The sequence below is a fragment of the Microchirus variegatus genome, assembly GCF_963457635.1.
Source record: "Microchirus variegatus genome assembly, chromosome: 6".
Lineage (NCBI taxonomy): Eukaryota > Metazoa > Chordata > Actinopteri > Pleuronectiformes > Soleidae > Microchirus > Microchirus variegatus.
This window is the reverse complement of record NC_139807.1, coordinates 18,637,856-18,648,626: the sequence shown is the minus strand read 5'-3', so window position 1 is coordinate 18,648,626 and position 10,771 is coordinate 18,637,856. Positions and strand designations below refer to the sequence as shown.

Genomic DNA, 10,771 nt, shown 5'->3' with positions numbered 1-10,771 from the left:
TGTTTACTACACTGCCGAGCATAAGGGAGACACTCGTCTTCACATGCACTGAAGCCACTCAGAAAAACACTTTCTAGTTGTATTTGTAAGAAAAACCTCCAGGAGATCAACATGCCCAAGAGAAAGGTACGTATCCTGCACGTTACAATTTTCTTTAAGGCGGGTAACGGCTCTCAATGCCATGCAAACGATTGTGAAGACATCCCTCTGAGACATTACTTAATTATAACGCAATCTGTAGCCGTTATTTGACGCTGGTAATTTTTGCTTATTTTGTAAATATAATATACATTTTTTCTGTGTTGGAAGCATTATTTTCCTGCACCGACGCGGCCTTTAAATCGCGTTTTTCTGTGTGCGAGCCGCTGTCCTTTAGGGAGTCAGAAGTCTCCCTCTCGGTCTCCATGCAGTTAAAGCACAACCAGCAGCAGCCATGCTTTGCAGCTCTTGTCCGCCTTCGTCGCCGACCCTGCCGAGAACAAACGCGTCGCTTATCGTCGCTCCGCCACCAAACCGGCCCAAAGTGGAGCCAGAAAATACCCTGGTGTCTTTACTTTGCATTTTGACCACAAAAACAAACATTTGCCGTCGCGTTTTGGTAAAATTATATATTTTCTCTCTTTGTTCGTGGTCCCAAATGGCTGCAATTACGGGGAGCTGCCGCCGGGTGGCGCGCGGTAGCCCCAACAGGTCCCTCCCCCTTCTCAAAGACTCCCGCGCCAGCTTTCAAATCTGAGCCTCATGCATTGAATGAGAGAAAGAGATGGGGGAGTGAAAGGGGAAAGCAGGGCTTGGGCCCTCCAAACATGGCTCCAGGTGCCCGCATGGCTCAGCTCTCACAGTCCAAGCCTGAAACCAGGCTTTGCCTAAACATCCACAGCCTCCAGTCCATCAAATCCAGCTGTTTGTGGAATAAAATTTTATTTTCATGTCAAACTGAAAAGTTTTTTCACCAGCTCTGTAATTATCCGTACTATGCACCCGAAGCATTTAGCAGCTGCTCGTGTTACGATAAACACCAAATAAACTCTTAATAACATCAGAAATTACTTTATTTCTGTCCTAACTTGTCCCTTTTGTTTTTTTCTGCACAGGGAGCAGACGCAGGAGAAAAGGAGGAGGTAAGAGTGTGACACAGTGAGAAACACGCCCTAAATGTGACATTAAACCAGCGTGTGGGTCTTCAATGTGTATTTTCTTAATCTCAGTCCAAATAAAAGCCCTTTGATGAACGTCTTTGTTCTGTTTCAGCCCCAGAGGAGATCAGCTCGGTTATCAGCGGTAAGCGGACATGCAGTATCACTAACCTCTTTAACATCAGCAGATGCACTTCATTAACATGTAAAACACAGTGTAATCCTCAGACGTCATCACACTCGTGTAGCTGATTAGATCACAGCTAATGTTGCCTTGGAAAACACAAAAACAACAACAGAAATGTGTTTTCTTTTCTTAAACATTGTTCTGTTTGACTTCTGCAGACACAAAACAACAAAACACGTCATTGTTACACTACCAAAACTTTAGAATACGTGTTTGTGGAGTTATTTCTGTTGTTCATTAGATAGTGATTTAGATTAAGTGTAATACTCCAGATCAATCACCACAATACATTTAAATACATTTCAGATATAAAACCGATTATTAGATAATAATAACAGTAGGGCTGAACAATTAATCGAAATTTTACAGAAATCACAATACTGCCTACTGCAATTTTCAAATCGCACAAGGTACAATATTTGTTAAAGCCACACTGTGTCAAAACATCATTTTAGATGAATTCATGTCTTGATCTATACACGTCTTATTATACAGAGTGAAGAGAACATGTTTGTTTCTCACAGATCTACACTTATATCACACAGTAAACATTTTAATTGTGTTTTCCGAATAAAAATGAGAATAATGAAGTAAAAATTACCATTCCCTCTGATATCGCGAATCACATCGCAATTTCACAATTAGATATTTATTCAAAATCCTTCAGCCCTAAATGACTGTTAAAAAAAAAAGACGTAATCAGCCTTAGAAAACGTGAACACATATTCGCTTGTTATTAATTCAGTACTAATAGCTTGTGTTACATTAGTTCTCAGAATTCATTTAGTGCCTTACCATAGTCTTAATTCCTTAATGAAGTGATTTAAAGGGCAGTAATTCATTTTATAAAGCCTTTAACAACGTCTTAATTATACAATATTTAGATTTTGTTATACATAAATGGTGTCTTACGAGAGCCAAAGTCCTCCTCTGTCTTCAGAACAATACAACACACACCAAATTAGCAGTAAATGACTTCAGTGTTGTTCTTCTTCATTTCTTTTCCTCTTTTTGGCAGAAGCCGGCCCCACCCAAGCCGGAACCAAAGGTCAAGAAGGCGGCAAAGGTAGGAGACACCAGAACCCCCACCCCAATTCTGCCAGAACTGACATTGAAAACGATGGTAACGAGTGAACTGTGTGAGCATATACTCAGCCTGCTGACCGCCTGTCCTGTTGTCACTGCAGAAAGAAAAGGCTGTGAACGACAAGAAGGAGGACAAGAAGACCAAGAAGGCAAAGGAGAATGCCGAGGCAGAGGCAAACGAGGAAAACCACTCTGAGAATGGAGAGGCCAAGACCAACGAGGTGAGCGGACGATAAAGTCATCGCTGTTAGACACTGATGTACACATTCACGTTCTTCATAGACGTAAACATAGACACATTAATTATAGACCTGTGCGTGTTCACTGTGCAAAGTTTGAACGCTTGTTGTCTCTGTCCCACAGGTGGAAGCAGCCCCCGAGGAGGCCAAGGAGGAGGCCAAGTCCGAGTAGCACCACTGCCCAAGCTTTCTCCTCTACAACCCTCCCCCACCCCGACCTCCCAAAACCCCCCTTCAGCCAACCAGCCACCCCCCACCCCCCACGTCTCTCACATGGTTTCCCTCCAAGGCGTATTGTTAACAGAGGAATATTTTTATCAATGATTTTATAAGTATCCGTACAGATTTTTAGCACAAAAAGCGAAGCTGAATATGGAGCGCCTTGCAGATTTGCAGTGGTCATATCAAGTGTCTGCAAGCAAGATGAACACACTAAAATCTTTTTTAAATGGCATTTCATGATTGTTGAAGGCTTGTTTGGTGTAGAAAGTGTGTCCCTGCCGGATTGGCTATGTTGTGAGTTGTGTATTCCTGTGTTTTTTTCGCCGTCCCCTGATATTCTGCCCCGCTCCTCTCCTCTTCTTCCGCCACAGATTAGACCACCCTCCCCGCCTACAGTACAGCCTTTATCCATGTTTAATTAACGATTTAGCCATGTTATTGTGGGTGATTCTTTTAGACCTCTAAATGTGCAGTGAGTTCCCCTTTGCTTCTGTCTCACGGTCTTGTTTTTTTTGTTTGTTTTTTTGTTTCATTGACATTGTGCTTTTAAAAGAAAAAAAAAAGCGTGTTGAAGAGTGTTGTCCATAAGAAAGAGGAAGACGAACATGTGAAACATTCCGGGAACAGCGATATCCTCCGACCCGTCTCCTAGACGACCCTGCGTGTAAAACAGCTCCCGCTCCATCCGTGCTGTCATGTCAGCTTTTCTAAACACTCTGGTTTTTTTAAAACGATTGAATTTGGAAACCTTCTCTGACAAATGCAGGTGTCTGGTCCCTCTCTTATGTTCTGAAATTCTCTTAATAAAAAGAAGTCCTGGGAATTTTCCTCGAATCACGGTCTCGACTTTGTTTCTTCAAGGGACATTCGATGCATGGCGGTGGAAGTTTGGCTTCCGAGTCGTTTCCAAATGTATCAAAAAATAAACAACATCAACCGAGACAGAGAGAGTGACTTGAACGTCCAGCACCATCACAATCTGTAAACGTGCACGAGACAAGTTTAAATGCAGTTTCTATTATTAACCACATGTTCATTTGTAGGAGACATAATCGCACCTACATGATCACATTCTATTGTATGGAAATAAAACAACAAGCAACAGGATAAACACTGATGCTGTGACTGCATGAAACTCCTATGTGGAGTCATTTTGCTGTTTGTTAAAGCATCTCAGTTTAGAATGCTGCCCAGCTTTTCAACAGAGGCTGTTCATCCAGTGGACTTTTTATTTTCTAAGTACACACTGGATGTTTCCTCCAAAATAAAGTCACCTGAGGAACTGGCTACAGTTGCAGAGGGAGGTCACCGCATGACACTGATCCATAATTCCCTCATAAAAAAAGTGTAAAAAGTGACTTTTGCTCTTTCCCTCATCATTCTAGCAGGATGATTCCTCCCTATAACGATCAAGGACAGGACGTTATACTCACGACCAAATAAAGGCATCCAGTGTCACCCATTCATGACAGAAGCAGAGATCCCTAAAATGTGCAGTGAGTTCCCATTGCTTCTGTCTCATGGTCTTGTTTTTTTTATGACAGTGTGCCTTTGAGTGTTGTCCATAAGAAAGAGGGAAATGAGCATTTAAAACACTCCAGGAAGACTGAACAACTCCCACTCCATCCATGCTGTCATGTCAGCTTTACTCAGCACTCTAAAACGATAGAATTTGGAAACCTCTGGTCCCCCTCGTATGTTCTGAAATTCTCTTCATAAAAATAAGTCCTGGGAATTTTTTCCAAATGTGTAAGTAAATAAAACCATGTAATATCTTAAAGTGAATATTTAAATGTTCACTACAGTTTGCAAATGTGCTCTGAGACAAGTTTAAATGCTGTTGCTACTGTTGACCACGTGTCCATTTGCATAAGGACAGACCTATCATTCATCCATCCATCCATTATCTACCGCTGTGACTGCATGAAACCCCGCTGCACAAACATCTCAGCTGAGGTTCCTGCGAGGACACAAGGCCGTTCATTCTTATGGACTTACGGACTTATGTACACAGTGGATGTTTCCTCCAAACTAAAGTCAGCTGAGGAACGTGGATCTGCATCTTTGAAGCAGAGTGGTTTATCCCACAGATGTGTTGTTGCAGTTACAGAGAGAGGTCAGGTTGGCGAGGGGTCACAGCTCAACTCTAGTCCACAAATCCCTGATTTGTAAAAGTGTGGAAGACATTTGCTCTTTCCTTTATCATTCTTAAAGGATGATTCCTCCCTAAAAACCAAGTACAGGATGTTCTACTCACAACCAAACCAAGGCATTCACTGATGCTTTTTTGTTGGCTACAATTAAACATGGCCTTATAGACCTGTGTTCCATTCCTACACACAGCAGCTCGCATCAGTTCATGACAGGAGCAGACATGAGAAAATGCACATACTGTAGATAGTCAACTACACAGAATGAAGAGGCTTTCAAAAGCTTTTAGTGTGAGCACTTGCCTCCAGCTCTGACTCTGTGCATATGCACATTTGCTTTGATTCCTTCAAGCTCCAGTCTGACTTTGCTGGGCATGAACTAAGTCAAATGACCCTGAATGACTATAATATAGTCATAAAGACCTGTGATCTCGTGTGCAAAGCGCTCCACACTGTTTGCTTTGGCTGCAGGAGATGACTCTGCCTCACACTGAGCGGCAGCAGCAGCTCTTACTGTCACTTCAACTGTGAATCACTGCCTCCATTTTCCATAATACGGAGACGCCATGTTCCCTTGGACTTTCTTCCGCTATTTTGTGCAGCAGTTGCGGCTTCTCTGACCTGTTATTGTCATGGCCGAGCACCGGGCTCCATTTTGTCGATATTTTGTTGCATAGCGTTATTACACTACCTCGCCACTAGATGGCAGTATTGCCATGTGTGTTTCATCCCTGCTAACAGGACAGCAGCTCCATGAGCAACTTTGTTCAATCTCACACTTACTTTATGCTGGTGTATTTAATGGTGTTGCACTGAGGCAAATATGAATCACTGACTGAAGCAGATCATGAAAAAACACATCAAAGGTACAGTATATATCCTTCCAGACTTTTCGCCACATCATCCTTTCTTTAAACCCCCTTTCATCATCATTTTCTTTGATACATTGACCTCCCTTTATCTGTTTCCCATCAATTCAATTAAGAGCAAATTCTGAGCCTCGGACTGTGAACCGAGCATCTGCTGAGTGAGATTTATTGACTGAGCGCAGTGATGTGAGGCAAAGTAAAGAAAACACATTATTGATTTGGCAGAAGATTCAAAGTTTTGTGAGCCACCTTCTTTCATCTCATGTGACCCCTGTGATTCTCCTCAGCTCTTATACTTCCACTGATCCGTTCATTCATCCTGTCTCCTGTGATCAGCTGTTTGACTCTCAGATGGCTATGAAACTGAGATGTAGACAAACAAACCAAGGAACTGTGACACCACGGAGCTAATTACTCCAATAATAATGCACGTTTGGTCTGTGTGTGTTTACTGCTTGGTCTGCCTGAACTGAATGTTTGCCTTCATGCTTAACTGTCTGTCTGACCATCTGCCAGTCTGCCTGCTTCTCTTCTGCTCATCCTCGTCTGCCTCATTTCACTGTCTAGTCTGAGTAATCACATGGGAGTTGTGCCCCAGCCATGCACAAACCCCAGTGTTCGCCCTCATCTCTCTGATGGGTTATGATATGTTGACTAAAATAGCCCATTTTCTCCTTTTAAACATGCGCATATCCTATTCTGTCCTCCCACGCATTTCCATCCCCGTCCCCTCCCTGCACTCATCCATTCACGTCTACCATCCACATCATCCTGGTCAAGGTCTCGCACTCAGGCGGGGTGAACGAGTGTTTGTGTTTGTGAGGGAGCGTTGTGCGTGTTTGCACGCACCCACAACATCCCGTGTTTGTTGGTGTATGTAGTACAAAGAGGGGGAAGAGAAAATGTTCTGTGTAAAGGATGAGGATGACCTTTTATTGGGGGAGGATGGTATTAAAATGATGTCCTGGCGTCACCAGGGATACTGTGAATGTGGGATGAGTAGTTGTTGTGGAAAGAATGCCACAACCTCATTCACATGTAATGCACACACAACAACATACGCACAAGTTGCCAACAGGTGCTCATTCACATTGTGTGTGTGTGTGAGAGTCCAAGTGTCATCCCTCCAGACTGGACCTCAGTGATGCCTGAGATGAACAGATGTTTAGTGGCAAGGTTGTGGAGCATGCTACTCAGGGAGGATGCTGCTGTCTGGATGTCTAAAACTGTTTGTGTTTGGCTGTCTTGTTTGTCTGCCTGGCCCAATGCACTCTATGGGGCTGAGATGGGCCAGTGAATGGGAAGTGGCAGGGTGAGAAGGGGATGAAGAGAAAGTAGCAGGAGGTGTGTGTGTGTGTGTGTGTGGAGGGGGGGGGGGACAAAGAGAGGAGAGGAAGTGTGCAGGGTGGTGGGTAGGGGGGGGGAGTGGATGCACATCTATTCTCTTCACACACGCAGACAACATGGAAATGAGTGGGCGTCTGTGACGTCAATCAGTGTACACACACACACACACACACAGAGAGAGAGAGAGAGAGAGAGAGAGAGGGAAAGAGACGCTCCCCTCCTATTCCAGTCCCATGCTAATACATGCTTGACTGCAAACAGCAGCAGAGCTACGGATCACAGGCATAAACATCAGCACACACAGACAAAATCTAATTTTACCCCCCCCAAAAAAGCATACATGTAAAAAATAGCACCAGTAGTCACAAATAAAGTCCTGCATTAGAAATCATACTGTGTCTTCAGAAAGTCCTGTGTCCCCATCATTGGGTTGTATATTTAACCTTGAACCCATTTTTGTTTGTCCATCAGTCAATAATCCAGAATGTCAAAGAGAAAATGTAGAAAATAAACTGAAATCATTCCACAAACAATATTGAAATATTACCTGTAATTAGGACCCAAGAACATGAAGTGCGAGGAACCTATTGTTTTCCTTCAGATTATTACAATTCTTTTTATTATTGTTCTTGACTTTGCGGTCATTTCTGAGGATGTTATAGCATGCATAAAGGTTTTCTATTTATATATCTGCACTTATTTTTCCCTCAAGTCATTGTGGCACCCAGTCATGATGTCACCCATAACATTCTGAACTCCCCCTTTGAAGCCTTGAGATGCACGATTTCGCTGGTGCCATGTTGGTGTTTTGCTAACAGTAGTTCACGGATGTCACCTGCAACCAGGCTCCTATTGGACAATTACAATGGAAGCATCATTTACAAAATGTACATTATGTTTTATTGCCGAAGACCAGCAACTGGTGGTTGAAGTTCTCAGGAAAATGTTTACTGGTGGTATTATTAGTCTGCCCCTGGCGGATAGTCAGTGTCTTTTTACTTCCTGGTTAGCTTCACTGGCCCGAGCTTCAGTGCCCTCACAGCTGAGAATCTCATTATAAACTCAATACAGAATGGTCACTGGTGCTTAAAAAGTCTTAAAAGGTCTCAAATAAAATGTTTATAATTTAAGGCCTTGAAAAGTTCTTAAACCACTACAAATAGGGTTAGATTGTGTCTGAAAGCATCATGGAATATTTAAATCCTGGTTACACACTCCGGTACAGTAGGTGGCAGTATGCGCCTGTAAACAATAGTTAGCTACACAACATTAAAGACAGAGATCAAGAAGAAGAATACTCAAGATTGTAAATTGATGTAAATTTGAGAGATGGGTAAATGCACATTTAATGACAGATGGCAAGAAGAATGAATGAGAATGAATCTGGGACACTCATGGCTCATAACTGATCACAAAGTCCAACATACTCAGAACGTGATGCAAAGAAAAAGTGGCAGTAAGTGTGTTTAATCTTGATTTTTGTTTGAGGGGGATTATTGTCTGCTAGTGTTATTATACTTAGAACATGGCAAAGTATTATATATTTATATTCAGGACAATGATAATGTTGTTGGGTTTTCGTGTGTTTTTGTGTGTACATAAAAGGGTTATGTTTTGACTTTAGGTATGTCATTTTAATGTTACGTTTGGTCCTTTATTTAATGTAAAGTGGTATTAAATGTGTGTCAGTGACCACTTTGCTCTTGGTCACCTCATCTGATCAATGGTTTTCCTTTGTGATCACTCATTTTGGCCTGACTACTAACTAGGAAAGTTTTAAATGATTCAAAACACCATCAGTGTTTTAAATGATTGAAGCAGCACTGCTCCTGACAACACACCTTTATTCTGATCTGAGCATCTTTACAATTTTATTTTATTTATGACTTCCTTTTTATCGTGACCTTAAATACGCAGTTGTGTGACTTTCAGCTGAAAATACATACTTTCTCGAATCAGGGGTGCTTTATTCGGTTCATTGGGTGACGCGTGATGTTACAGTAAATATGAGATGCATGGACAGCTGTGTTGCCTCTGTCTTCAGTAAATATTGCCTCTCTGTTCACCTGATTGATCACCTGTTATGTAAGGTTGTGCTTTTGTCCCATTGCAAACATCAATGATCAATTATGCTGCATTAATAATCAAGTAAGGTCTTGGTGACTGACGCATTTTTCCAAACTCATCTCAAATGTCACACTGCATTAGTGTACTATTTAGAAATATTTAAGAGACTTAAAATAAATATGTGCAAATTGAGCCTAAGTTTAGCATGAATGGACCCAGGTTGTAAGTGGAATAGCAAAGTCATACGAACGATGACAGGTTTCTCAAGGTTTTATGATTCAGGCTCCATGTATGGGATGCATTTGGCAGGTTGGTCTTTAAGAACTCATTCATCCATGTCACAGAGTCGTGACGACATTGGCTTCTATCTAGAGAAATTAAAAACTATTTTGAAACCCTCCTTGCTGCTTACCTAATGTTTTAAGGATGAATTAGCAGACAAAGTAAGAGTGTATCACTTTCACTGTAGAGGCAGTGTGTGTGTGTGTGTGTGTGTGTGTGTGTGTGTGTGTGTGTGTGTGTGTGTGTGTGTGTGTGTGTGTGTGTGTGTGTGTGTGTGTGTGTGTGTGTGTGTTCACTTGCCTCTGCCAATTGCTCTATTTCTATGAGTAAAATGGTTTTCTTGGCAGTTTTTCATCAAGGTTTTTTATCCTCTTGTACCCTCCGTTGGAAGAGGACTGAGTCATAGCAGTCAAGGAAGCAGGTGGGTGGGATGAACACAGTGGGTGGGGGTGGGGGTTGTGGGGGGTGAGCAGAAAGGTAGAGGACGTGGGTGGTGCAGGTTAAGGAGAGGGGAGGAGGAGAGTGTTTATGAATGAAAAATCATGAATGGTGAAATATACTAACCATACATTTTATTGCCTGGAGTTCATCAGTCACAGAAACAGACTGATTCTTCTGTGTATTATAAAAGCCTCACAAGTGATAAAATTTTGTATTCATTTTATGTCTGCCAGTGTCACCCCTGGTTTATTTCAATGAATAATATGACACTTTATACCGTCAGTTGTGCGCACAACTCTCATATAATAGGGCTGGTAATAAGTAGAAAGTTGCAGAAGATATCAAATGAAGTGTGTGGCAGCCACAATAACTGCAAACCACACTTGAGCAACATGGTGTGTCCGTTAAGCTTGTCCGTTAACTCGACCCGTTGCTCTTACCTTTTGTTATTTTTATTTTGTTGTTGTACGGCGACCTTGAGTGTCTTGAAAGGCGCCTTAAATATAATGCACTATTATTATTATTATTATTATTCACTCTGGGATATGAAAACATGTTCACATAAAACGGCTGATCAATAAACCTGTAAAAACCTGCAGGATGATGACAGTCAGTTTACAGATGTATTGGTCAGAGCATGAGACAGATGTGTGGGTGATGTCCTCTTTTTGTCTCAGTGGGTTTGTTTGTTTGTTGAGACTGGGTGGGTGGGCAGACCATTAGGAAAATGAATGTGCATGCAGCT

At 42.1% G+C, this 10,771-nt stretch overlaps 1 protein-coding gene across 2 annotated transcripts; it reads left to right on the top strand.

Moving 5' to 3' along the window:
- Positions 1-3,684, top strand: LOC310928592 (non-histone chromosomal protein HMG-14A-like). Of its 2 annotated transcripts, none has more exons than XM_083891204.1 (6): positions 1-126; positions 1,095-1,121; positions 1,252-1,281; positions 2,345-2,389; positions 2,511-2,630; positions 2,773-3,684. In XM_083891204.1, exons 1-6 carry the CDS (start codon positions 112-114, stop codon positions 2,818-2,820), a joined length of 285 nt encoding a protein of 94 aa, XP_083747330.1. In that variant the 5' UTR covers positions 1-111; the 3' UTR covers positions 2,821-3,684. The 2 variants fall into 2 exon arrangements, with proteins under 2 accessions (XP_083747330.1, XP_083747329.1); XM_083891203.1 differs by having other exon boundaries at positions 2,342-2,389.
- Positions 3,685-10,771: the final 7,087 nt, after the last annotated feature.